Source organism: Gymnoscopelus braueri, assembly GCF_963280865.1.
Source record: "Gymnoscopelus braueri genome assembly, chromosome: 15".
Lineage (NCBI taxonomy): Eukaryota > Metazoa > Chordata > Actinopteri > Myctophiformes > Myctophidae > Gymnoscopelus > Gymnoscopelus braueri.
The window spans coordinates 5,880,549-5,906,865 of NC_137620.1; the positions used below are offsets into that span (position 1 = coordinate 5,880,549).

Here is a 26,317-nt window from a genome sequence, read left to right on the forward strand (position 1 = left end):
AATGATACAATGATTTCAGAGAGAGTAAAGGTGCATAGGACGTACGCACACACTGTGAACGTTCATTTCCCTAGTCAGTCTAATAGGTAGCCATGCGTGTTGAGCCGAACGTGTTTCAGCGGGGATGGGCTCTGATTACACTGCCAGCCTCCGTCACAAGTGCGTGTGCGTCAATGAACTCAGAGAGAGAGAGAGAGAGAGAGAGAGAGAGAGAGAGAGAGAGAGAGAGAGAGAGAGAGAGAGAGAGAGAGAGAGAGAGAGAGAGAGAGAGAGAGAGAGAGAGAGAGAGAGAGAGAGAACAAGAGATGGAGGGAGGGAGCAGTGTTGCCAGGTCTGCTTATTATAAGCGACTTTGGGCTTGTTTTTCTGTCAAGTCAGTTGCTTGTAAAATATTGGTAGTTCAGTGTTGCGTTTCTTGGGGGCTTTTTTCTAAAGTGTTGCTTATTTGGGCTTCCTTTCCTATTTAGTAATTATCATTTAAACCAGTGGTTCTTAAATATCTCCATGTCATGAACCCCCAAATTTGTCCCTAACCCCCGGCCCCATCTGAAAATGTTTTGTACCAGGGAGCCTTGTAGCTTTATGTTGTCAGAATGTTTAAAAAAATCGTCCCAAATATTCCACATTTTATTTCAAGATTTTTTTGAAAATAGCAGACCTACAAGCTCACAATCATCCGCGTTGTGAGCTTGTAGATCGGCAGGTAGATTTTCAAATAGCCGATGTATACAGTATAGGTTTAAAGTGCTCATGTGTTACTCGCTTCTTCTTGGTTTGTTTTCCTGGACCTTGTTGCTTGTTTCTCTCGCAGAACCTGGCAACGCTGGAACGGGGTGGTGCCGTCCTCTCCTCCGTGCCAGGAGCGCATCTCATAGCAAAGTAACAACAACACGACCACGGCGGGTGAGACGAACATCCTTTACTTTTATTCGTCCTTCCCTGGGAAAATAGCGGCTGGCTTTTGAATTATTGAAGCAACACGTAAACGGGCATTCATTATTTACTATAATCAAAACCGAGATCATAAGCTACTGCAATACCCACCGGAAATATACCTCAACGCCCCAGAGTGCCATTACATTTACTGAGGAGGAAACAGGGACATCGTCAGTGAGAGAGGAAGCGCACTAAAGCGCACTGGAATTAACAAGGGATTCAGCACCTTGGACAGAGGCAGATCGTTTCAGTAGGGTGGACGGAGGCAGAGGTGTATAGCACCTTGGACAGAGGCAGAGGTTTACAGCACCCTTGGACAGAGGCAGATCGTTTCAGCACCTTGGACAGAGGCAGAGGTTTTCAGCACCTTGGACAGAGGCAGAGCACACGGATTAGCTCCATCATGGCTCCTATGGTGGAGGAAGGGGCGCAATTGATCGGTGAGTCTCCCTCCTATCCCCCCAAAAATATATTAAAGGGATATATAGCTTTCAACGCATTAGAATGTCCTTCTAATGCGTGAGGGGGTCGTGATTTTTCCATCACTGTTTCCGTTATTTTTTATATATTTTTTAAATGTCTATTTCATTTGAAAGTGAAATATCGCTTTAAATTGGTTCTCAAACTTTTTTCTTTTGACATCAATTCCCCCCCCCCCCATGTTGGTGCCCCTTTGTGATGTTTCAAAAAAATATTCCAAATCTTTCACATTTTCTTCAAGATGTTTTTTTTTTGTAAATAGCCAATAGGGTAAAGTGGTACCCCTCTCACTTTGAGAGGGGGGTGAATTACCAACTAGTGGGTGTGCTGATGGGTGGGCTGGGTTTTTCTTCTCTTTGTATCCGGTAGTTTGGGACTGACTGGCACTCTCTCTCACCACCCAGCCACCCATTGTGTCCGTCTGCCCAGTGTTGCTGCCACGTAGAACAATAGGCAAAATAATCCAGGTTACTGTGTTCATCATAAGTATTTTTTTTATAAAAGGGAATGATGAAATCATGTAGCCTATAAGTGTTGTGGATTAAACTAGAAATTTGTCCAGCATTGTAAAGCTATTATTTTACCATGATGAGTGCTTTGAGATGGCTCTTCAGGCTCTCAACGCCATTGAGAAGAGTGTACTGTATATATTGTTACAAATTATTTAAGTTTGTCTATGTCGAGTTTGTGTAGTCTAAGTAAGACATGTAGGTTTTACATGGAGCTTTTACATATGACACATAATTATAGCGCAGCTTATCATCACTTCACCATATTAATGATGCCCCACATTGTGCCAGATGTGCATCTGTCTGTCTGCCTGCCTGCCTGCCTGTGTGTGTGTGTGTGTGTGTGTGTGCGTGTGCGTGTGCGTGTGTGCGTGTGTGTGTGTGTGTGTGTGTGCGCGCGTGTGCGTGCGTGCGTGTGTGCGTGTGTGTGTGTGTGTGTCTGCATGTGCGTGTGCGTGTGCCTGGCTGGCACTGGGGTGTAGTTTGACTGGGCGTATTCCTCTCCCACGTTTCTCTGTGGATCGGCACACTGTCTGAGGCCATCTCATAATAGAGCTTTTCACACAGACAACAGCTTTCCTTCTTACATCATGACAACAGTGGTCACAGTGTATTTTCATTGGGAGTCGTCAGTTGTCATCCGAGGACGTGGGATATTTTATTTTATTTTATTCTAAATGCACTGAAAAACATACATCAGTGAAGGAGATGTTTCAGGTTGCAAAGCAGCTCATGTAAGCAAATTGAAGCTGTCGCTTTTTATGATTTTCTTTGTAAATGAATGCTCTACTTAAACTACAGTGTTGCGTAAAGTAGCTAAATTATTATTATTATTATTATTATTATTATTATGATTATTATTATTGTTGTTATTATTATTATTATTATTATTATTATTATTATTATTATTATTATTATTATTATTATTATTATGAAAGTGGCTAAGTGTCAGTGGGTTTTCTAAGTATTTGTTTTCCTTTTCCTGAAAATAAACAGTTTTGGAGATTCTGACAGCGTTATGTAAACTGAGTGGAATATACACTTTTATAATGCACACATATTCAATGCTGCCCAGTATAGTGACGTTATCCAATAGTGAAACATATGCTGTACACCTTGTATTTTCTCTATATTTGACATTTGTAGACAATATAATCACATGTCAAAATAGGGACGCTAGGTTGAAAGTGCTTAAACCAAAATAAACCACTGACGGATCATTATCAATGTCATAGCTGTATGTTATCCTTAAAAGTCAAATGAAAATATAGAATACTGAATTGAATTACATTTTTAGACTTGTGTTGCATCACTCTATTGTTGAGCCAATGGAATAATTACATTCTTGACATTTAGATTAATATTTAGATTAAGCCATGACAGCATTTGTTTTTTCTCATGATCATCATCAATTATTGCTATAATCTTAATCCACATTGTTGCGTTATAATGAACACTTATGTTGAAAACTGGATTCGAGCTACAATATTTTCCAGAACAGCTGCACCTCATGCAATATGAAAATGGAGATTGTTAGACTTAATCCAATGCAATGCCACAAACACCAGCTGTTCCCTGTTGATTTGCCCATGTTTGGAACATCATACCAATTATGACGATGACTTATCCGTATTGAACAGCCTGTGTGCCTCTGCCTCACGCCTCATTTAAACTTCGTCATAAGTGTCGCTTGTACCAAAAATAACACATTTTCAACAAAAAAGGCACAACACAACGTCACTCGCTGAAAATAGCTGCTTTTCAGCAAATGATTGTGCTTCTGTAAGACCGGCAAACAGGCTGATAAAGGGACAGAGGCCAGTGGTGGAAAGTAACTAAGTACATTTACTCAAGTACTGTACTTTTTACAAGTCCAATTTTGTGGTATTTCTTACTTTGCTGGGGTACTTCCAATCTGCAATACTTTTACTTCCACCTCACTTCATCTCGAAGGCAAATATTGTACTTTTACTCCACTACAATTATCTCAAAACTTTAGTTACTTTGTAGATTTAGATTATTAAAACATACATTACCCACTTCAGCTCTATATAGATACATTTTGGCCATTTAAAAATAGCCGGACTACAAGCTCACATTGTGTCTCGACGCGTTGTGAGCTTGTATATTGGTTATTTTCAAAGTATTTGTATACACTTGTGAAATGGGACATTCTGCATAATGAGTATTGTACTTTTGGTACTTTAAGTACATTTTGATGCCAATACTTTTGTACTTTTACTCAAGTAGATTTTGAATACCGAACCTGTACTTGTAACTTTTTCTACAATAGGGTATTGATACTTTTACCTAAGTAAAAAAAAAAGAAGAGTACTTCTTCCATCACTGACAGAGGCAGAGCGTGTTTACAGTGACTCACAGTTGGAGTCCATTTTGTGGAAGTTTTCCGGAGCATGATCTCCTTCCAAAACAACCTTTCTTATAGTTCAATGTTAACCACATGGTGCTATACTGCATACTTCATTGTACGAAGCAGAGACAATTTATATTTGTTGTTGTTGTTTTTATTGTTTTTTTTGTTTTGTTATTTTAAATAAATAAACATTTGAAATCATTTTTACATCTGAAAGGGTGTTTCACCAGTTAACAGGCTACTGGAACATTTTATTAGTCACTAATAATGTTAATTCATAAATAAGTGTGTATGATAGATTAAATGTAAAAGGATCACCTCTCTCTCTCTCTCTGTCTCTCTGTCTCTCTGTCTCTCTCTCTCTCTCTCTCTCTCTCTCTCTCTCTCTCTCTCTCTCTCTCTCTCTCTCTCTCTCTCTCTCATTTTCTCTCTCAGATGTGTTTATATTTAGTAAAAATCATACACAATGTGAGTGCCTGGTGGCTCAGACAGTAGTAAATGTACACAGACCACACGCACCTTGTGAGTTGCGATGACCCAAGTTTGAATCTGACTCTCGTCATGTTTCTCTGTGACCTTGGTTTACTGACTCTCTACACATACAAGATTAGATCGACTATTTTCAAATTGCCTTAGCTTAGTCGTTTCTGTTTGGCTTGTTTTAAATGACCTGGTTGCTTATTTCTCTCGCAAAAACACTCAACTCTTGTCACCAGTGGTGTAAAGTAACTAAGTACATTTACTCAAGTGCTTTACTTAAGTACAGTTGTGAGGTATTTTTTACTTTACTGGAGTATTTCCTATTTTCGGTACTTTTACTTGTTCTCCACATACATCTCAGAGGCAAATATTGTACTTTTACTCCACTGCAAGTATTTAAAGACTTTAGTTACTAGTTACTTTGCAGAAATAAATTATTATATTATTAAATATACATTAACCACTGTAGCCCTATTTTATACATAGGCTATTTGAAAATAGCCGATCTACAAGCTCGCGATGCAACGCATTGCGAGCTTCTGCTATTTTCAAACATTTTAGCACTTACATTTTTTGTACTTTAACTATATTTTGATGCCAATACTTTTGGACTTTTACTCAAGTACATTTTGAATTCCGGACTTTTACTTGTAACAGAGGTATGTCTATATTGCAGTATTGATACTTTTACATAAGTAACACATCTGAGTACTTTTTCCACCACTGCTTGTCTCTCCACAGCGGAGGTGCCGGTGGGCGTTGCCATGGTGAGCGTGTTCGGCCTGGTGTTCAGCGTGTCGGCGTTCGCCTGGATCTGCTGCCAGCGCAAGGACACCAAGTCCCAGAAGACTCCTCCCTACAAGTTTGTACACATGCTCAAGGGCGTCGACATCTACCCCGAGAGCCTCAGCAAGAAGAAGTTTGCTGCCGCCGCCGCTCCGGCCGGCGATGGTGCCAAAACCGACGTGAACGGAAACTGCCACACGACCGCCTCGGCTATGAACCCCTCCGGCGTCCCGAAGCTGCTCTCGAGTCCCAGCGATAGCAGGTGACCGCGGAATTCGCTATCACTTAGTAATTGTTGAGGCAAATGGAATCGGAGACACTTTTATAACATGGAAGTTTCATACATGCGCTCATGGGAGAAGTACATTAAAGGAGTTGTTCACCCCAAGAAAAATAGTTATTTTCAATCAATTACACACCTTGTATTCATGGAGATGTTTGTGGCTGCTCACTGCCAGAGACTCCGCCTGTCATCAAAGTATCGGCTTAGGAATACGACAAAAATGAAAAAAAACTTCTAATTCAAGGCTTCATGGGGTGTTTAATTGATAGAAAATAAGTCATTATTTGGGTGAAGTACTCCTTTAAACATTAAACAACATCAGGGTGGTGGTTCAGTAGTTCTCGGGGGAAAGCAGGGAGAGAGCCTTAACCGGACCAAGCTGTTCCCTAAACCAGAGGTTCTCAAATGTTTTAAATTTGAGCACCCTTCTTTTTTTTTAAATATATGTTTGAGGCTATTCTGGCTTTACTGATAGTACACATTAGAGAGAGTGACAGGAAACAGGGAGAGAGAAACGGGGAGTGACACGCCAGTGACAAGAGCCAATATGTGGTATGTGCCTTAAGCGCCCCTTTGAGGATGCATCTGGTTTCCCCCTGCATTATTGCCACAGACCCCCCATGACTCAGAGAGTGTACGAATGGAACCGCAATGGACCGGTAAGGGTCCATTCGTAGACTCTCTGAATAATGGACCTGTAAAGGTCTAAAAGTTGACTTAAAGGATCTACACCATGAATTAAAAAAAAATATATATATTTAATATCATATTGTTTATGTCCCTCAAACGTTTTTCAAAAGGTTTGAGCCTAAATCAAGCCTCAGATATACTCATTCCAACTAACTTCTCTCTGGCTTATAAAGCACTTTCACCTGCAATACCACATTGTCCTGTTTGGCACGGGTGCAATTGAGGCAGTTTGTATGCATGTTATCTCCTGGTTCTGTGTGGAAAAAGTTTAAAAAAAAATGTCAGGGTGCAAATCAGTTTGGCCTGTTTTGAGACCAATTTATAGAAAACCCCAGATTTGCTGTGAAAGTGTTCAAACTGGGGTATTTTTGGGGATAGAAGAGAGGTAGGGGAGACCAAAAACACACAAAAAAGAAGAACATTTTAAAATTCATGGTGTAGTCCCTTTAAAATGACTTTAGACAGAGAGTGATTTTGGAATGTAACAAGCATTCTGATGAGGATTTAGGCAATAAAGCACAATGAAGCAGCAGTGTTTGGAGATTGAAGTTAGGCAGAAATGTCAATTTGACCAAGAAATGACGTAGGCAATTATGCTATGAGGCTAATGATATGCAAAATGTCATAACAACTTAATAACAAGGTATAATTGTATATGCATCGTCCTCACAGGCCGCCCATGCACCTGGACCTGGAGAACCGAGATCTGAACGGCAACTTCACCAGCAAGCCCTCCCAACACCAGCAGAAGGTGCGGAGCTCCCCGGACCTGGAGCTTCCCTCGCCCCTGGCGGGGTTCACCCAGCCCGGGGTCGTGGACCGCCGCGACCTGGCCTCCCCTTCCAGCTCGCTCTCCAGCCAGGCACCCACCCCGGCCGTGGACAAACCACCCCAGGGAGGGGAGAAGGACGGCGGGGGCCTGGGGACTCTCCATTTCTCCCTGGAGTACCAACCGGAGAGGAAGGCCTTTGTGGTTCACATCAAGGTATGTATGCATGTGTATGCGTAGACGATTTTTGCCTCTGCCAGCAGGGGGGGGGGGCAAAGGAAATAAATGAACATATATGTTTTTATATATGAACATATATGTTTTTATATATGCAACATATATCCATATCCATATATGTGGACATATAAGCTATGAGACATAATTCCCTATATATCCACATATATGCACATATATGAACCTGAATATGGCATATATGCAGCATATATTCTGCACTTGCCATATATTAGCAAAACAATATTAAAATAAATGATTATACAAATATATATAAATAATTGGCCGCTACAATTCACTACAATTATTTGAAAACTTTAGTTACTAGTTACTTTGCTGATTTAGATTATTATCACAACACATACATTACAGCCCTATATACATTTCGGCCATTTGAAAATAGCCGATCTACAAGCTCACAATGTGTCACAATGCGACGCATTGTGAGCTTGTAGTTCTGCTATTTTCAAATGATTTTTATACATTTGAAAACTTGAAATGGGATATTCTGCATAATGAGTGCTTACTTTAAGTACATTTTGATGCCAATGCTTTTGTACTTTTACTCAAATACATTTTGAATTCCTGATTTTTACTTGTAACATATTTACAAATAAGTATTTCTATATTATAGTATTGATACTTTTACTTAAGTCAACATTGTGAGTACTTTTTCCACCACTGCGCACGACATACCGTAAACACGATTTATTGGAATTGATTGGTTTATTTTATCGATTCGTCGATCCATCCAGGAAGCCCACGGCCTGACCCCGATGGACGAGCACTCGCTGACCTCCGACCCCTACATCAAGCTGACACTGCTGCCGGAGAAGAAGCACCGCGTCAAGACCCGGGTCCTCCGCAAGACCCTGGACCCGGCCTTCGACGAGACCTTCAGCTTCTACGGCGTCTCCGTGGCCAGGGTGTCGGAGTTGTCGCTCCACTTCGTGGTGCTGAGCTTCGACAGGTTCTCCCGCGACGAGGTCATCGGGGAGACGCTCGTCCCGCTGGCGGGCATCGACCTGTCGGAGGGGCGTATCCTGATGAGCCGCGAGATCATCAAGAAGAACATCAGGGTAAGGAGAGTCTAGTTCTGTTTGAATGTTTAACCCATTCAATCCGGTAACGCATACTGTGTCATTTTAGATTTTTTTGGTGTAACCATTATTTCATACTTTGGGCTATTCAAAAATAGCAGATATACAAGCTGAAAAGGAAAATGTGTGCAAAGCTTTGAATAATAATAATAAGAATTGTATTTAAAGCCAACATTTTTAATTCAAATCTTTGCTTCTGGGGATTCAACAAATGTCTTCTAAATCCTAACGGTTTCCAAAAAAAAAAAAACATATCAGTGCTTCTCAAACTTTTTTATCTCAAGGACCACCCAAAATGATATGTTATTTGGCCGCAGACCCCCATCTCAAAATGGTTTGTTCCAGGGACCCCCCAGACGCACAGATTTGAGTTGACAAATGTTCGCTTTAAAAATATATAATCAAAGATTTGAACAAATTTTCATGATTTAAAAAAAAAGTAGCAGATAAGTTCATGGCGCAGCACAGAGTGTAGATCTGCTATTTTTGAATAACCAAAGAAGTCTAAAATGACAGAGATGCGTTCCCGGATTGAATGGGTTAATAACAGCGTGAAGGACCACTTCACCAATTTTCAATCTACCTTCATAAAATTGGTCCTCGCTAATGTTCATTATAGATTATGTGTATTATATCTAGACATTTACTTTAGTTATATTCATGTCCAGGATTGCTTTCAGAATTGTGCAGTATTAACTGTCTCTCATTGTTGAGTCCGGGGACCACTAGGGATACAAATGAACCCTTATGGGTCTGTAACTCTAAGAGTGTGCAAATAGTGTAGATTGGGTCCCAGAGATGGAAACAAATCCTCTGTGGTCTAATGCAGTGTTTCTCAACCTTTTCAAGCCGTGACCCCCCTAAATAATCATATTTTAACTGGGGACCCCCCCCCCCCCCACCCTGAAAAGCACAATGTAGCTGAGGCATTACATTTAGTCTGACTCGGTTCCACCGATAAATAATGTGAAAATAGCAGATCTACAAGCTCACAAGGCCTCACTTTGCGAGGCGTTGTGAGCTTGTAGATCAGCTATTTTCAAAATGTTTGCCTCTTTCTTATATTAATTGAAAATGTGGCCAATGTTTGACCGATTTGTAGTTTGTTGATTACTGTAATGGTCTTCTTTCATGTCATGTCATGCCAGTTTCTGAGGGGGGGGGGGGTCACACGGTCCTCTCTGTCCCCCCACTTTTCAGCTATCGACTTATTTTTTTATATATATATTTAGAATTTTTTTTTTTTTCGTCTTTTTTTTTCTCTACCGGCGCTATAGCAGTAGCTCCGCAGACTCCGCCCACTCCACCGTTCCCATTGTCAAGCGGCCCCAGCCAGACATGCTAATTGCCTCTAATAAACAAGTCGTGATCTCTGTGGTTGTGTTAAACATGTTCTGCAGGTTTTGGCTCTGCCGTCTGCTGCCCTTATTGAAATGAAGGGTCGCTATGCTGTGTCCCTCGAATCCCTCGTCCTGTGTGCACTAACAGTCACTCACTGCATGCACTGAATACCAGTGGTGGAAAAAGTACTCACATTTTTTACTTAACCACAAAAGTATCAATTCTGCGATGTAAAAATACTCTATTACAAGTAAAAGTAAGGTATTCAAAATGTACTTGAGTAAAAGTAGAAAAGTATTGGTATCAAAATTGGTTTTCAAACGTGTAAAATGTATACAAATTCTTTGAAAATGGCAGATCTACAAGCTCACAAAGCGTCGCAAATCTGCTATTTTCAAATTGCCAAAGTATATATACTGTAAGTGGTTTTGTAATAATAATCAAAATCTACAAAGTAACTATAGTAAATAAAGTTATCAAATAATTGTAGTGGAGTAAAAGTACAATATTTGTCTATATGTAGTGGAGTAGAAGTAAAGTTATTTTATTTAAGTCAGAAAATTACTTTATTCATTCAAACTTTTAGATTAATTTTCTCAGAAATACATTGCGGGCAGAGCCCTCATTTTCAATGATGCCGAGATTACAGAAGAAGATTTGTATACATTGAAAACATTGAAATGGGACATTTTGTATAATGAGTACTTTTACTCTAGAGTAACAAAAGTAGGCTACTCTACATTTTTTTATTCTACATTGCATTGATACTTTTACTTAAGTAAAACATTTGAGGATGGGACACACACTGAAGGATGGGTAGAGTGTTGTTAATGTTGTTTTATGGTCATTTAATGAATTAATTAAGCCCAAAAAATCGTGCGCGCTTCGCGCGCGGACATTTCCGCGACGCAGTGTGTGGGGTGGGGAGACACCGAAACGGAACGTGAGAGTCATGACGTCACCACTTGGCCACGCCCGCTATGACGTCATCGCTGTCCCCCCACTATTTAACCCCTTCCGGCGTCCCTGCATCTGGGGACCCCCCAAAAATCATGTGGGGACCCCCCTGGGGGTCCCGACCCACATGTTGAGAACCATTGGTCTAATGCATATCAAACCGGTGGTCCTTGAACTGAAAAAAGGTTGAGTATCAGTGTAAGAGTGGATGCGGGTTATCAGATGGCTGGTGTTTTCCACTGGGAAGTCATGTGATCTGCTGCGTCATCATTATAGATCACTGTGAGCTGATTGGCTGCACCGCTGTGAAACCACATGCAGTGCAGTAACAAGCTTTCCTTGGTGGCCATTAAGCTTCATGATTTACAGGGTTTTACAAGCTTGTATAAAAAAGTATCCATTCAAATTATGTGTTATTCATATTTTGTTATTATTATTATAATTATTATTATTGTTATTAGTATTATTATTATTATTTATTTTTTTGCCAATTCCTGAAGAGCAGACTTTTTGGAGACAAAGGTAAAATCGCACTAGTTCTACTTAGTTGCCTGCAGGTGTTGAGCACTGAAAATAGCAGATCTACAAGCTCACAACGTCAGCATGGCACGTTGTGAGCTTGAAGATCGGCTTATGTTCGGTGTGGTGGTGGTAATTTACTGTAGGGAGAGGCTGATGTCATGTTAGAGGCTGCTTCTGTGACCCAATCTCCACCCAGGAAATATCAGGAAATAAATTGAATCATGCTTTTTTTTTCAATTCCAGTACACTGTTTGCCCCAGAGAACACATGCGATGCTATCAGAGGTTTGAACTAATATCTTGGTGAACAAAACTGTTTCCTTTTTACATTTAGACTAAAAAGACTGAATGATATTCAATGTTGAGTTCATGAATAGCTAAGTTGTAATAATTATTCCAGAAAGTCACGCACATCCGAGCTGCTAAATGCCTGATGTGAAAGTGACACTAATAACAGTGACAAAAGCAAAAGAAGAAAAGAAAAGAACATGCATGGTCAAGGATAAGGATAATTCCTTTTAACAGGTCGTTCATGAAAGTCCTTGCGGTCTTGTTTCCAATGAGAACCTGTGAGCAATTAGGAGTTAAGAGTCTTGCTCAGGGAAATTTGCTCAGGGAAATTTCATTTCATCGACACATATGCTGGCCTTGCCTGGAATCGAACCTGGGGCAACTAGGGCCTCTGGCTCCCTAGGCGGGCTCACTAACCACTCAGCTATGGCCGCCCCAGCTACACTGTCGTCGAGTAGCCATTGAAGTGTTACTCAACATGCTCGTTGACGCCATAGAGCATACGTCCATGTGAGGGAGCAAGGAGCGGGAGAAACATCATTATGAAGGAAAATATTAAGGCTTGGCTTAAAAAGAACAGGGAACTGGCTGATGGCAAGCATGACTTTTTTCCTCCATTACAAGCAGGTGTTGTGGGGAGTGGGAATGATGAAACATCATTGATTGACGCTTCACTGTTTCATCATTGAAGCGCAAAAAAAAAGACATCTCAACTTGTTTTATAGCTTTTGTAGCTATTGTGATGACTGACATGGTGGAAAGTAACTAAGTACATTTACTTAAGTACTGTACTTAAGTAAAATGTTGAGGTATTTGTACTTTACTTGAGTATTTCCAATTTCAGTACTTTCACTTCTATATACTCCACTACATCTCAGAGGCAAATATTGTACTTTTACTCCACTACAATTATTTTAAAACTTTATAGTTACTAGCTACTTTTCAGATATAAATGATGATATTATGAAATGTACATTAAACACTTTAGCCCTATTTTATATATATAGGCTATTTGAAAATAGCAGATCTATAAGCTCACAACGTGTCGCATCGCGACGCGTTGTGAGTTTGTAGATCGTCTATTTTCAAATATTTTAGTACTTTTACTTTTGGCACTTTAAGTATATTTTGATGCCAATACTTTTGTACTTACTCAAGTACATTTTTCATTCTGGACTTTTACTTGTAAGGGCGCGCTCTCACCAAAAGTTGGCTGGCCGCTGTTAAACGCAGGTTGTGCGCGGCCACAGTTTTTTGCAGCCAGCGGATTCTAAAAAACACTGTGACACACCTGTCAGTCACATTCAAGACCGTCCCCATAGCTCGCACCGCCTTCTGCCTTTACGTTGCCAGGCAACCACTGACGCACATCAGCATCTGTCACTTGCTTTCAAGCCCCTCCCTCCCCGTTGCGTTGCCCGTAGACTAGCTTTGTCTGTAGCCCGGCCCGGTTACGTTGCGACTTTATCGAGTTTATTAAACTTTATTATAGGATGGACAGGCGGAGGGCACTTGCCCTTGCATTATTGGAAGGGGATGAGATGCAACAGCAACAACCAGTTGGTCCACTGAGAGCACCATGTTGCTTCCTGAGTCTTGGGACGGTCCGCCTTCGACTCACCCGATTGGACAGAGGGAGAAAATAGGCTCCTGCCAGCAGTTTTATGCTTCCAATGGACAAGTCGTGTAGAGCAGATAAACGCAAGGTCTGCGCGACAAGCGAAAAAATTCGCTCTTGCGTGAATCCACGCATTTACATTGAGGGCGCGCTCCCACCGCACTTTTATTTTACCTCTGGGGCAGAATCTGCCAATGCATTGTCAATGTAAATGCGTGGATTCACGCAAGAGCAGATTTTTCCGCTTGTCGCGCAGACCTTGCGTTTATCTGCTCTCCGCGACTAAGCATAAAACTGCTGGAGGCAGGAGCCGATTTTCTCCCTCTGTCCAATCGGGTGAGTTGAAGGCGGACCGTCCCAAGATTCAGGAAGCACCATGGTGCTCAAGGCAGCAGGCGGTGCAGGCTACGGGGACGGTCTTGAATGTGAGTGACAGGTGCGTCACAGCGTTTTTTTGAATCCGCTGGCTGCAAAAAACTGTGGCCGCGCACAACCTGCGTTTAACAGCGGCCAGCCAACTCTTGGTGGGAGTGCGCCCTGACAATGTATTGGCAGATTCTGCCCCAGAGGTAAAATAAAAGTGAGGTGAGAGCGCGCCCTAATAGAGTATTTCTATATTGCAGTATTGGTACTTTTACTTAAGTAAAACATTTGAGTACTTTTTCCACCACTGATCATTAAAGCGTGAAGTTGAAGCCATCTCAACTTGTTTTATAGCTTTTGTAGCTATTGTGATGACTGACACAAAGCAACAACCACAGAGTACCCACAGTGTAAAATTCAAATAAAGACAGTTTATTCAGGTGGGATAATAATGAAAGGGGCAAGGGGGGAAATCAGCCTGTGTAAAGGGCCATTCACACTGAGCAGTGAGCATAATAACTAGAGTTCAAATCAACTATAAAAAAAAGCAATGGTGAACGATATAGTTATCTTTATAGTTATAGACTAAAATCGGTCTGTGCCATTCACACCCTGAGCACTATATCTTATTAAGCGTGCCAACGTGTCGTCACCAGCAGAAGGGGCAAATCAGGCTGCGGGGGCGAGGCATTGGGCGTGGCATTGGGCAATGTTAAGTCAACCTGGTTTTTACCCCTCAAAGATGTCCGCAGCTACCAAAAGACACTTGTTGACGCCCCCTTCAGGATTTTTGGCACGCTCTATAGTGCTCAGTGTGAATGGCATTCCAATTTTAAACGTAACTTCTTCCCGGTTGGGGGCAAATCCAAACAATAACAGAATAAAGTAGCATTCAGTCGCTCTCCTATATTGCCTACAGAGGAGACAGAAAAACAGCGTCAGGCCACATAACTAACACAGTTAATGTGCGACAGAGAACCAGTGGATCGTAATCGCCCCGATGAGTGTTCCTCCAGCAATATGAATGAGGCAGAGTGTTGAGCTTACACAGTCAAACACTCTCCAGACTGTCAGTCAGCACGCAGGTGTCATCACATCAAGCTGATTGAAAATGAAAATTGGAAAGTGACTCACCTCAACGAGCTGCCTAGCGCTGGCCGAGGCGCTGAACTCTGCCGTCACTATACTGTGGAGACACTCACCTGAACGTGCTTTTTGTGATTGATTGAATACTGTATTTAGAAGTTTGCAGGGAAAAAAGCACATGGAAGTACAGTTCAAAATACAAGGTCAACTAAGAAGGATGAAAAACCCAAATAGGCCTTTCGGCTTGATTCAATAGGGGTCCTCACATACTCAATTCATAACACAATAAATGACAGACAGATATACACTACTAAGCAGAACATCATCATAACAGTTTAAAGGTAATAAAATACTAAAACAATATGTACGATTAAGTTACTGTCAGAAGTGGGATTCCAACCCACACCTCCAGGGGAGACTGCGACCTCAACGCAGCGCCTTAGACCGCTCGGCCATCCTGACTTTACAGTGTTCAATTTGACAGCAAATTCTGATTTAGTCTTAGTCTTTTGAATAACACACCATTTAGTTTTAGTCCTATTTTAGTCATCTTAAATTGTTTAGTCTTAGTCTAGTCTTAGTCGACTAAATATAAAAATCTTAGTCTTTTAGTCTTAGTCTTAGTCAACAAAATTAACACTGTGATCGTGACTCCACACTATAAAACTATAACTGTCGGGCGTCACTTTGTATATTCATATCACTGGCTTCCTTTGGAAATGGCGTGTATCCTGTCGCCTAGTCGCTGCTAAGTGCGAAAAGACCTTCTACCACATATGCATTAGGGGTGGGACGATATCGGTATCTCACAATACGTGGCGATATTAGACCCTCGATAACAATAATATCACGATATTCGATATATTGCGATATCACGATATATTGCATGAAATTTCACCAACGATATATCACGATAGTCCTTGTATTCATAAACACATAAAATAGCACCAAACAGTTCAAAATCCTCATCACACAAATACAGAGTCGGGAAAACAACGTATCACTTAAAAAAAAAAAATGATATCGATATTTTTCGGCAGTATATCGATTATTTATCACGGGAGGAAGTATCGCGATGTATCGAGATATCGATATATCGTCCCACCCCTAATATGCATGTACATTTCTCAGCCTATCTTCTATAGACAGAGTATACTGAATCTATTGGAATGTCAGCTGATATCTCCCGCGTTATGGATCTGCGGGTTGTCATAGTAGCTACTCTATACGGGGTTCTGCTAAAAGCTCCAGGCTGTGCATGTTCCTTTGTACATTTCCAGTCATGTAATTGAATAGGAGGAATATGAGATGCTATACCTGGAACACGAGCATAGATCCGTGTCTTCACAGCGTATACTCTGTGGAGGTGTGCTGAAACAGTCTGAATACTGTCTGGGGAAACGTTTGGCACTCTTTACATCTTCACACAATGGAGGGAGCGGGGGGAATGTGAGATATCGTCGCTGACGAGTATTAACCTTGTATGTCCAAAAAAACTGTTACTTTTCAGAAGAAAACATAAAAAAAAACACTGTACAAGGGGATCCAATGTAGTTATTATTTAGTCACAAGCGCTTATTAATACTTTTCATTGGTTACATTTTCAGATAACCCACAAACACACGTTCAACCTGATGTTCCTTATTTAGTCATTATAGACCAAAATCTTCAGTAAGAAAAATACAATAGTGAAAATAGCTGATCTACATGTATTGCAAGTCGCAATACATGCAACACATTGTGAGTTTGCACTGCACACGTGCACAATGTCATGCGACAAAGTATAAAATGGGGCATTCGTTTATGAAAAAACATAAAACGGATGAAATACGAAGATACAAGGTTTCTGCCGGCAGCGACCATTATGTTTAATTGCGTTTCATCTGGTGTGCTCTTCTCCCATAAGAGCAGTGCTGGGAGTGCTGGGCTGGTCTGCTAAGAGATCATGACACCAGGAAATTACATTTCTGAGCAATGGGAGGAGGATTTTGCCTGTTCCCTGTAGAGCGTCAGCCGTTGGGATGGGTTTTTCTTCACTCGATTCAACAAATAATGCCTTCTAAATCAGTAGTTCTCAAACCTGTTTGTGTCAAGGACCCCCAAAATGATATGTATTTGACCGTGGACCCCCATCTGAAAATGTTTTGTGCCGGGATCCCCCAGAAGAAAACGTTTGTGTTCAAAAAATTAATTATTCAACACTTTCAATATTTTCCAAAAATGTTTATAAATTGCAAATTGCAACACATATTGTGAGCCTATAGATCTGCTACAATGACATGCCCAGAATAGGGAATGGGATGCAAGGGTTCAATGGGTTAAATTGTATTGCGCTGGACTAGGTATTTATGTGTGAGAGAGAGAGAGAGAGAGAGAGAGAGAGAGAGAGAGAGAGAGAGAGAGAGAGAGAGAGAGAGAGAGAGAGAGAGAGAGAAGGGGGGGTAGAGAGAGAAACACATTTGTTCGGCCGGTTACAGACAGGGGCGGTGGCTCTCTTTGTACGTGGCGTGGGTTTTAGTCCAACTGGTGTGTGTGTTCGTATTCAGGACACATGCACAGATCAATAAAGTATATTGATGACCGCACAGCCCACTTTCCTCGGTATCAGGCTACCAAGAGGCCCATTAAAACAAATCACTGGGACAGAAGTCTTCTCTGTGTGTGTGTGTGTGTGTGTGTGTGTGTGTGTGTGTGTCTGTGTGTCTGTGTCTGTGTCTGTGTCTGTGTCTGTCTGTCTGTCTGTCTGTCTGTGTGTGTGTGTGTGTGTGTGTGTGTGTGTGTGTGTGTGTGTGTTTGTGTCTGTGTGTGTGTGTGTGTGTGTGTGTGTGTGCGCGCGCCTGCGTGCGCGTGTGTGTGTGGCCATGCATGCCAGTGTGTAATCAGTAAGGGAAATTGGTTTCTTGTGGAACCACATAAAAGCCAAGGGAATTGAGTTGCATCCTTGTGTTCTAGTCTTGAAAGTCGCTCCTGCTGCCAATATCTCCGGTGATGTTTCTGTTATGATTTCATACGGTACAGTAAATGCCCAAAGTTATTGCAGCTATAGTGTTTTGCCGCTCACCGAAAGCGCCGCACTTTCTTTGATGTGGTACAGCAGAGTTTCTGTGATCCTACCTATAACCCATTTTAATCCCCACTAGCAGGGGGCTCTACCGAATGTCAGGAACACCTCGGTCTCAAGCTAGATATCTTTGAACATTCTGCCGATGGTGGCACTGCAGGTTGCAGCGGCTTCGGTCAGTATTGATATTGTATTGATTTGTCATTAGTCATTAGGTATGTTTTGGTTGATCTTTGGTTGATAAAAACGTATGTGTCTCACGTGTTGCCCTGTTAATACATTTTAATTTCATTTAATGAACCTAGAGTCCCTAGTTTGGGCCGAACAGTCAGATCTCCAAGCTCACAATGCGTCACAACTACGTGGCATGTTGTGAGCTTGCAAATAAGCTATTTTGAGGGAAGGGATTTCATGTAGATGGTAAAAAAAAGAGAGGACCTAGTATAGACCCCTAGGGAAACACCCGGTTCAAAATATATTGGTTTTTAAGTTTAAAACTACTGTCTGGATTGCCATGGAACTCGCTGTGTGCCTTCATTCTCCCTGGAGGATGAATCCTAACCATTTGAGTGATCGTATTAGCTTTCTTCATAGGTGTAAGTAAAGAGTAGACATACTTGAAAAAGACCACAAGGCCAAAGCGTCGTACTGCTGCTGAGAATAAAAAACAGAGCATTTAAAAGTGAGTTGTTTTTCGTAAGTAAGAGTAGAACAGCCTCGAGGGACTGGACTTACATAGTCTTTGTTGATCAAGAGTTAAATGTATTTGGTGGCATGTATCTAAAAAGAGGGCATCTGATCTGATTTCAGTTCTGATAGTCTCTCTCCATTGACAATGAAATGGATACTGCAGGCAAGGTATTGACGTACAAATTTAAATGATTATTTTCCGCTCGCTTTCGACCCGCTCTCATCTCTAATAGAGCCCTTTCTCCAACATCCGCTGTGTAAATATCAACTCATTAGCATAATCCCTTGTGCAAGTCCTTGGAGAAAAGAGATGTGACTCACATACGCTCCTCTCACAAAGACGCACGCACGCTCGCGCTCGCGCGTACTATTCTTGGTATTCTTCACCATTCTTGCTGACAGTCGAGGTAAAGAATAGAGGCACAGCTGGTGAAATCCACTTCTCTGGCCTCAGGGCAGCCGGCAGGTATTTCATACTGTGTGAAAACAGAGTTGACACATGTTTATGTCATACTGCAACGTGATGAAAGGGCTTTCAGTCACATCCTGCATTATTAACACATGGATCCTTGCATCCCAATAGGCTCTCTGCATGACTGTATAGTGGCCGCCCTTTTTAGTAGACCGGAAGCAGGTTGGAATCAATGGATTTCCAATGGAGGAGTGAACATCTACACATCTTTAACACTTCTTTAGTCGCATGGTCACTGACCTAAATGCTGGACCCGATAGCCACAAGCCACACAATATTCCCAGGATTTTCATAATAAATTGCTTTTTTTCAGAGAGACAAATCAGGAGAAAAACGTCATTATCGACATTTCTCTGTGCCAGCAACACACTCTCACAGGATCTAGCACCAGAAACATGTAAAAGGACTTTCACGAGATTTGCCGCCAGACGCAAATGTATAGGATTTGTGTAGGCTACCATTTTGCCCTCTGGAGGCTCCGATTGGGATGGTATATCTTCATATATTAATCCATCTCTGATTTGACTGGCTCAGCCTCAGCTTTGAACCGTAAAACACATTATGAAGGTGTTGTGTGTTTCCTGTTCAAATCTGCTGCTCAGCCAATCAAACGAAGCAATGAGAAACTGACCCTGGGTACAGGAAATGTGAATGCCACCTTCTGGAACAATAAGGAACTACAGTCATGACCACTGAGCCTATACATGGGCATGTTATGACATACTTATTTCACCTAAAAACACTCTATTATAGGGATACTTGTGTTTTATTATGTGTTCACCCGGCATGCAAGCCAGTGGATTCTAAAATGAACGACACACGTCTTCCTCTCTTTCCTCTCACCTCTTTTCTCACCCCCGCTGCCTCCATCTCCTGCCACCTGTTCTCACCTCTTTCTCTCCATTCTCCTTCCATTTAACCCCTCCTCATTCCCCCCCGTCTTCCCACTTATCTCTCTTACTAGGACCATGCCACAATTATTACACAAGCGCCCTGCTTGATCGCAATTATTTGAGATGATCACAATCCTTTTTGCGTAATCTTCATAATCGTTTCCACGTTGAAATTGTTTCTTATATTTTCAAACAAATTGTCAAAAGTAGTGGAAATAGCAGATCTACAATGTCACAATGCGTTGTGATTGTGAACACAGTGCTTTGTATATTTAACTTATTTTTCATATCTTCCGAGTGCATGTTTTGTTTTCGAAGTATAAAAGCCAAACGTAAAAGTTTTTTTTTAATATTAAGTTCCGATGTTCGATGTAAAATTTTAAACATGAAATTGTTAATCACATTGAATTGTATAACAATTAATCATCGAGTAAAATGCAGTGGTGTAAAGTAACTAAGTAGGCTGCATGTACTTAAGTACTGTTCTTAAGTAACATTTTGGAGGTAGTTTTACTTTACTGGAGTATTTTCAATCTCAGAGGAAAACATTGCACTTTTACTCCACTACAATTATTTGAAAAGTTTAGTTACTAGTTACTTTGTTGATGTTTTAATATTATTACAAAACATACATTAACCACTTCAACCCTATATACAGTATACTTTGGCTATTTGAAAATAGCCGATCTACAAGCTCACAACGTGTTGTGAGCTTGTAGATCTGCTGTCTTCAAAATATCTTTATACATGACAAACTTGTGAAATTTGACATACTGCATAATGAGTAGCCTACTTTTACTTTTTGTACTTTAAGTATATTTTGATGCCAATGCTTTTGCACTCTTACTCAAGTAAACTTTGAATAACGGATTTGCCATGATCGTGACCAGCCCTAGCTCTTACTATCAATGGTGTAAAGTAACTAAGTCAATTTACTCAAGTACTGTACTTCAGTACACTTTTGAGGATTTTTTACTTTACTTGAGTATTTCCCATGCTCAATACTTTTACTTCTACTCCACTACATCTCAGAGGCAAATATTGTACTTTTACTCCACTACAATTATTTGACAGCTTTAGTTACTTTGCAGATTTAGATTATTATCTCAAAACATACATTAACCACTTCAGCCCTATATATATTTAGGCCATTTGAAAATAGCCGATCTGAGCTTGTAGATCTGCTATTTTAAGTTAATTTAGACACTTCAGACAGCTCAGGAATAACCAATACCATTTATTAACTGTTTACCATATTGCATATATAACCGTATTGCATATTTACAGCAATATTAACCATTTACTGCAATGTTATTGCATTCACATTTGGCGGTGTGACTCTGCTCATGTGATATTACAGATTACCTGCGCAAGCAGGACAACAGATCTGAAATCACGAACCCCCAGAGCAGAGCATAAAATACAGTTTTACACAACATTGAACCTTCAATGCATAATTAAACTACCACATATCATAGTACAATCCATAGAACCACAGTACAATACACAGAATCATAGAACCACAGTACAACACCGAATCAACCTATAACAAATATGCACTAAATGCCACAGGGAGGAGGCCGGGGAGGTGGACGGAATTTGAAAACAAACAGCTGTACAACCAGCTTAGACGGCAAATCACGTAGACTGAACAGAGAACAGAGGCTGCTTAAATGAACCGCTGAGGGGAATGAGGGCGTGAGTGAGTTTGCTTGTAGCGAATGAGAATGGCGTGAGGATGAACGTGCAGACTTGTGGGAGTACGAATTAATTAGCTTGTTAGCGGATGAATGGGGGGGGGGGGGGGTCCGGGGAGTGTGAACGTAGCATAAACCTCCTGCCTTCCGTGTCTACATGAACTATCGCTTCGCTGTATTTTTCTAAACATGTTGAACTTGTGAAATGGGACATTATGCACAACGAGTACTTTTACTTTTGTTCTTTAAAGGAGCTACACCATGAATTAAAAAAAAAATTTGATATTTAATATCATATGGTGTATGTCCCTCAAACCTTTTTCAAAAGGTTTGAGCCTAAATCATCACTCAGATATACTCATCCCAAGTCAATTGTCTCTGGCTTATACAGCACTTTCAGCTGCAATACCAAAACGTCCTCTTGTGCAGGGGGGGGGCTACTGAGCAATTCTGTCTGTTAATAAAAAGAAATATTTAAAAAAAATATTTAAAAAAAAAAGAAAAATTGAAAAATTCTGCACAAAAAGAAGCATCTAAGAAAAATACAAAATCGAAAAAAAAACACTTTGAACATTTTTGAACAATTCCACCAAGTGTTTGAGGTGCCTGTTTCACCCACTTCCGGGGGGCGGAGCCAAAATCCGAGCCCGAAGTATTTGTTCGTAGACCCCCACTTAGGGGGGGTAGAAAAAGTTTCGGAGCAATTCGGGCACTTTTCATTTAACATTGGGTTTGCCATCATTAATGTTTATGACATCATAAACATTTCCATTCTGAGATCGCCTGTTCAGACACGCCCATTCTGGAAATCCATGAAATGAGAAGGAATGACTGAATTTAAAAGAGACACTGGGGACCCCAAAAAATACAAAAAAACAAGAAAAAAATGATTTTCATGGTGTAGACCCTTTAAGTAAATTTTGACGCCAATGCTTTTGTACTTTTACTCAAGTAAATTTGGATTACCGGACTTTTACTTGTAACAGAGTATTTCTACACTGCAGTATTGATACTTTTACTTAAGTAAAAAAAATGTACTTCTTCTACCACTGCTTACTATGTCCGCTCCGTCCATCTCTCCACAGAAGCCTACAGGCCGTGGAGAGCTGCTGCTATCTCTGTGCTACCAGTCCACCACCAACACCCTGACTGTGGTGGTCCTCAAAGCTCGTCACCTTCCTAAGACCGACAACAATGGACCTACAGGTACAACAAACATAACGCTGTAGACCAGTGGGTCGGGGGGGGGGGGGGTGAGCTTCAGATGAGCCCTTGATAGAGACACACGGCCGGAAGCGGAAGGCCTACAAATTCACGCCCACTTTTGAGACAGCGCCGCTACTCGAGGTCCGTTAGAACGATGAACTGCACCTGCCAATGCATTCCCTATGAGAGGATATGAGAGTTAGCCTACTTTTAAAATGATCCTGAATTAACTGAAGACGATATTGATTTAAATAAAAATATGTTTCCAAATGTATGGAGTGTCTTTGTCAACATATCTTCTTGATTTCTTAATAGTTGATGTGTTTCACATTTAATTTGCCACTTTAACGAGTTACCCATAATGTTAACACAGCAGAGGCGAGATGGCAGACAGATAAGTTGTCGCATTTCAGTGACATCACTGTCTTTACGAGCGCCGAGCGGCGACCAGTGGCGTACCCACTGTAGAGGCAGGACAGGCGGTTGCCTGCCCAACTAAGATCTCGACTCCCCTAAAAAAAACAAATAACCCGAAAAGGTGTCAATGCGTGCTTTAAATGTCCTCAAAGTCATGCATCCAACAAGCTTTGAACTGAACAGATTGGACCTTCTGTTCCAGAGATAATGACCAAAACATCTTGAAAACGGCCACTTTCGCCAGTTTTCTGGGTATTGAAAACCTCAAGGGATGCGTCTGTGACGTATATACCATGCGACCACTTAAACGCTAGATCTCCGATGCTAGCGGTTTTGACATACTGATGGAGTATATTATAGTATATTGTGGGTAGTATATCGAGATGACAGATATGGGACATTAAAAAGGACAAATTAAACAAATGGGACACTTTATTAGAACACAAAAAAAATCGCTACAGCCTCAGTAGTTAACCAGTGAAATTACGGTATTTTACAATGCCTCTCATAGAGATTGCATTGGCAGCTGCAGTTCATCGTTCTAACGGACCTCGAGTAGCGGCACCTTCACAGGTGTTACCAATAATACTATATTAAGGCTCCGTTCCATTTAGTGTAGCACAGTGGTTGTCTTTATTTTCAAGGACCCCCATAACTCTGATAGTGTACAAATGGAACCCATTGGACCTTTACGGGTCCATTTGGTTCCATTTGTACACTCTCAGAGTTACACACCCACCTTAAGGGGCCATTTGGGAACCAAAATGGAGTATCTTCAGTGAAATGAAAAAAGACCATTACTGCATCAAAGGTAATACTACAAACTATTCAAAAAGTGGTCAAACATTGATCAAATAATATAAGAAAGAGGAAAAAATTGTGAATGTATATTTTCTCTTTTTTTTTCTGAGTCAAACTAAAATGTAATGCCTCAACTCCTACAATTCCAAGTGCTTGTCAGGCAGGCTGGGGGGTCCCCAGTTCAAATATGATAATTTTGGGGGGTCCCCAGTTCAAATATGATTATTTTCTGACAAGCACTTGGAATTGTAGTACGGTAGTTGAGGCAATACATTTTGTATGACTCGGTTCCACAGATAAATATTGTGGGAAAAAATGCTAATGTTTGACCAGTTTTTATAGTTTGTTGATTACTTTTGACACAGTAATGGTATTTTTCTTTTCTTTGTTTAAGAAAATGCTTTTGGAAGTGTGCTCAATAGATGCCCCTCAACATAACGATTCCCGTGTCTTGGATGTTGCGTTCATGATATGGGGTATAGAATATAAAAAAAGCTGTATGATAAATGTTCATCACATGAGAACTTAGATAATGTGTAACGATTTAGGCAAAAACTATAGTAGAAGCAGGCTATAGTATAGCAAAAAGTATGTTTTGAAGAAAATGTGAAGTTAGTGGGCCTATATGGTGTTGTATCATGATCAACAGACAACCTACAGTTCAAGAGGCCAAAGCGTAACACAGTCTGGTATAGCAGGATCATGAGGCCAATTTGAAGATTTTGTCCAGTGGCTTGCGAGATTAGCTCCAGATACACACACACACACACACACACACACACACACACACACACACACACACACACACACATACACACACACACACACACACACACACACACACACACACACACACACACACACACACACACACACACACACACACACAGGGGCGAAAACATAATCTCCGTCCCGTCAGACGGGGCGGAGATAATAGTGATAATAATAATACAACAACAAATACATGAGGCCAAATAGATTTTGCTCTTCCGGTATAGTCTCGCCCGCTACTTATGATACTCCGCTAGCGGTCATGATGACATGACCACCGCACTGAAACAATCTGATTTGGATGTGATAGAGAGCACTTTAGCAGCCCACACACACACACACACACACACACACACACACACACACACACACACACACACACACACACACACACACACACACACACACACACACACACACAGTGATTACACACCAGCCTCTCCATCCGCATCATCACTGCCATCCTTCATTTCCTGCCTATTGATCAGGGTATTGATCTGCTCTAGGATTAATATGCCACTCACATGGCTGCAGGTCTGGGCACTTATGGGTGATTTATACTTGGTTGAACGCCGGTGTCATGCACCGAAAAGAGCAGATCTACAAGCTCATTCTTTCCTCATTTTTTGCCTTCTTTCTCTTCTCTTCTCTTCTCTTCTCTTCTCTTCTCTTCTCTCACAATTGGCGACGCGTTGTGAGCTTGTAGATCTGCTATTTTCAAAAGATTTTCATTAATTTAGAAGTGTCATGCACCGAAAAGAGCAGATCTACAAGCTCAGTCTTTCCTCATTGTTTGCCTTCTTTCTCTTCTCTTCTCTTCTCTTCTCTTCTCTTCTCTTCTCTTCTCTTCTCTTCTCTTCTCTTCTCTTCTCTTCTCTTCTCTCACAATTGGCAACGCGTTGTGAGCTTGTAGATCTGCTATTTTCAAAAGATTTTCATTAATTTAGAAAACTTGAAATGGGACATTTTGCATATCGAGCACTTTTACTTTTGGTACTTTAAGTACATTTTGATGCCGGTACTTTTGTGCTTTTACTCAAGTGAAGTCTTGATCCTTTTCACTCGTAACAGAGTAACGTCTACAGTACATTGTGGTATTGATATTTTTTGTCAAACTTAATTGAGTCCTTCTTCCATCCCTTCCCTCTCCTCTCCTCTCCTCCTCCAGACCCATACGTCAAGGTCAACCTGTACCAGGGGAAGAAGCGCGTGTGCAAGAAGAAGACCCACGTGAAGAAGTGCGCGCCCAACCCCGTGTTCAACGAGCTGTTCGTCTTCGACCTGCCGTGCGACAGCGAGGGCCTGCGCGACACCAGCGTGGAGCTGCTCCTGATGGACTCGGGCTCCGCCGCCGCCGCCCGCAGCCCCGCCCCCGTCCTGGGACGCCTGGTGATGGGCACGTCCGCGGCCGGCACGCCCGGCGAACACTGGCGGGAGATCTGCGACCATCCGCGCCGGCAGATCGCCAAGTGGCACGCCATGTCGGAGGATTAG

The 26,317-nt window shown here is 41.3% G+C and overlaps 1 protein-coding gene across 1 annotated transcript; it reads left to right on the forward strand.

Annotated features, from left to right (window-relative positions):
- Positions 1 to 1,295: 1,295 nt before the first annotated feature.
- syt4 (synaptotagmin IV) lies at positions 1,296 to 26,317 on the forward strand (the record flags this gene model as incomplete). Its single annotated transcript, XM_080450586.1, has 6 exons — positions 1,296 to 1,376; positions 5,521 to 5,827; positions 7,211 to 7,523; positions 8,294 to 8,617; positions 22,714 to 22,834; positions 25,992 to 26,317. The coding sequence occupies exons 1-6, from the start codon at positions 1,340 to 1,342 to the stop codon at positions 26,315 to 26,317; spliced, it is 1,428 nt and encodes a 475-aa protein (XP_080306712.1). The 5' UTR covers positions 1,296 to 1,339.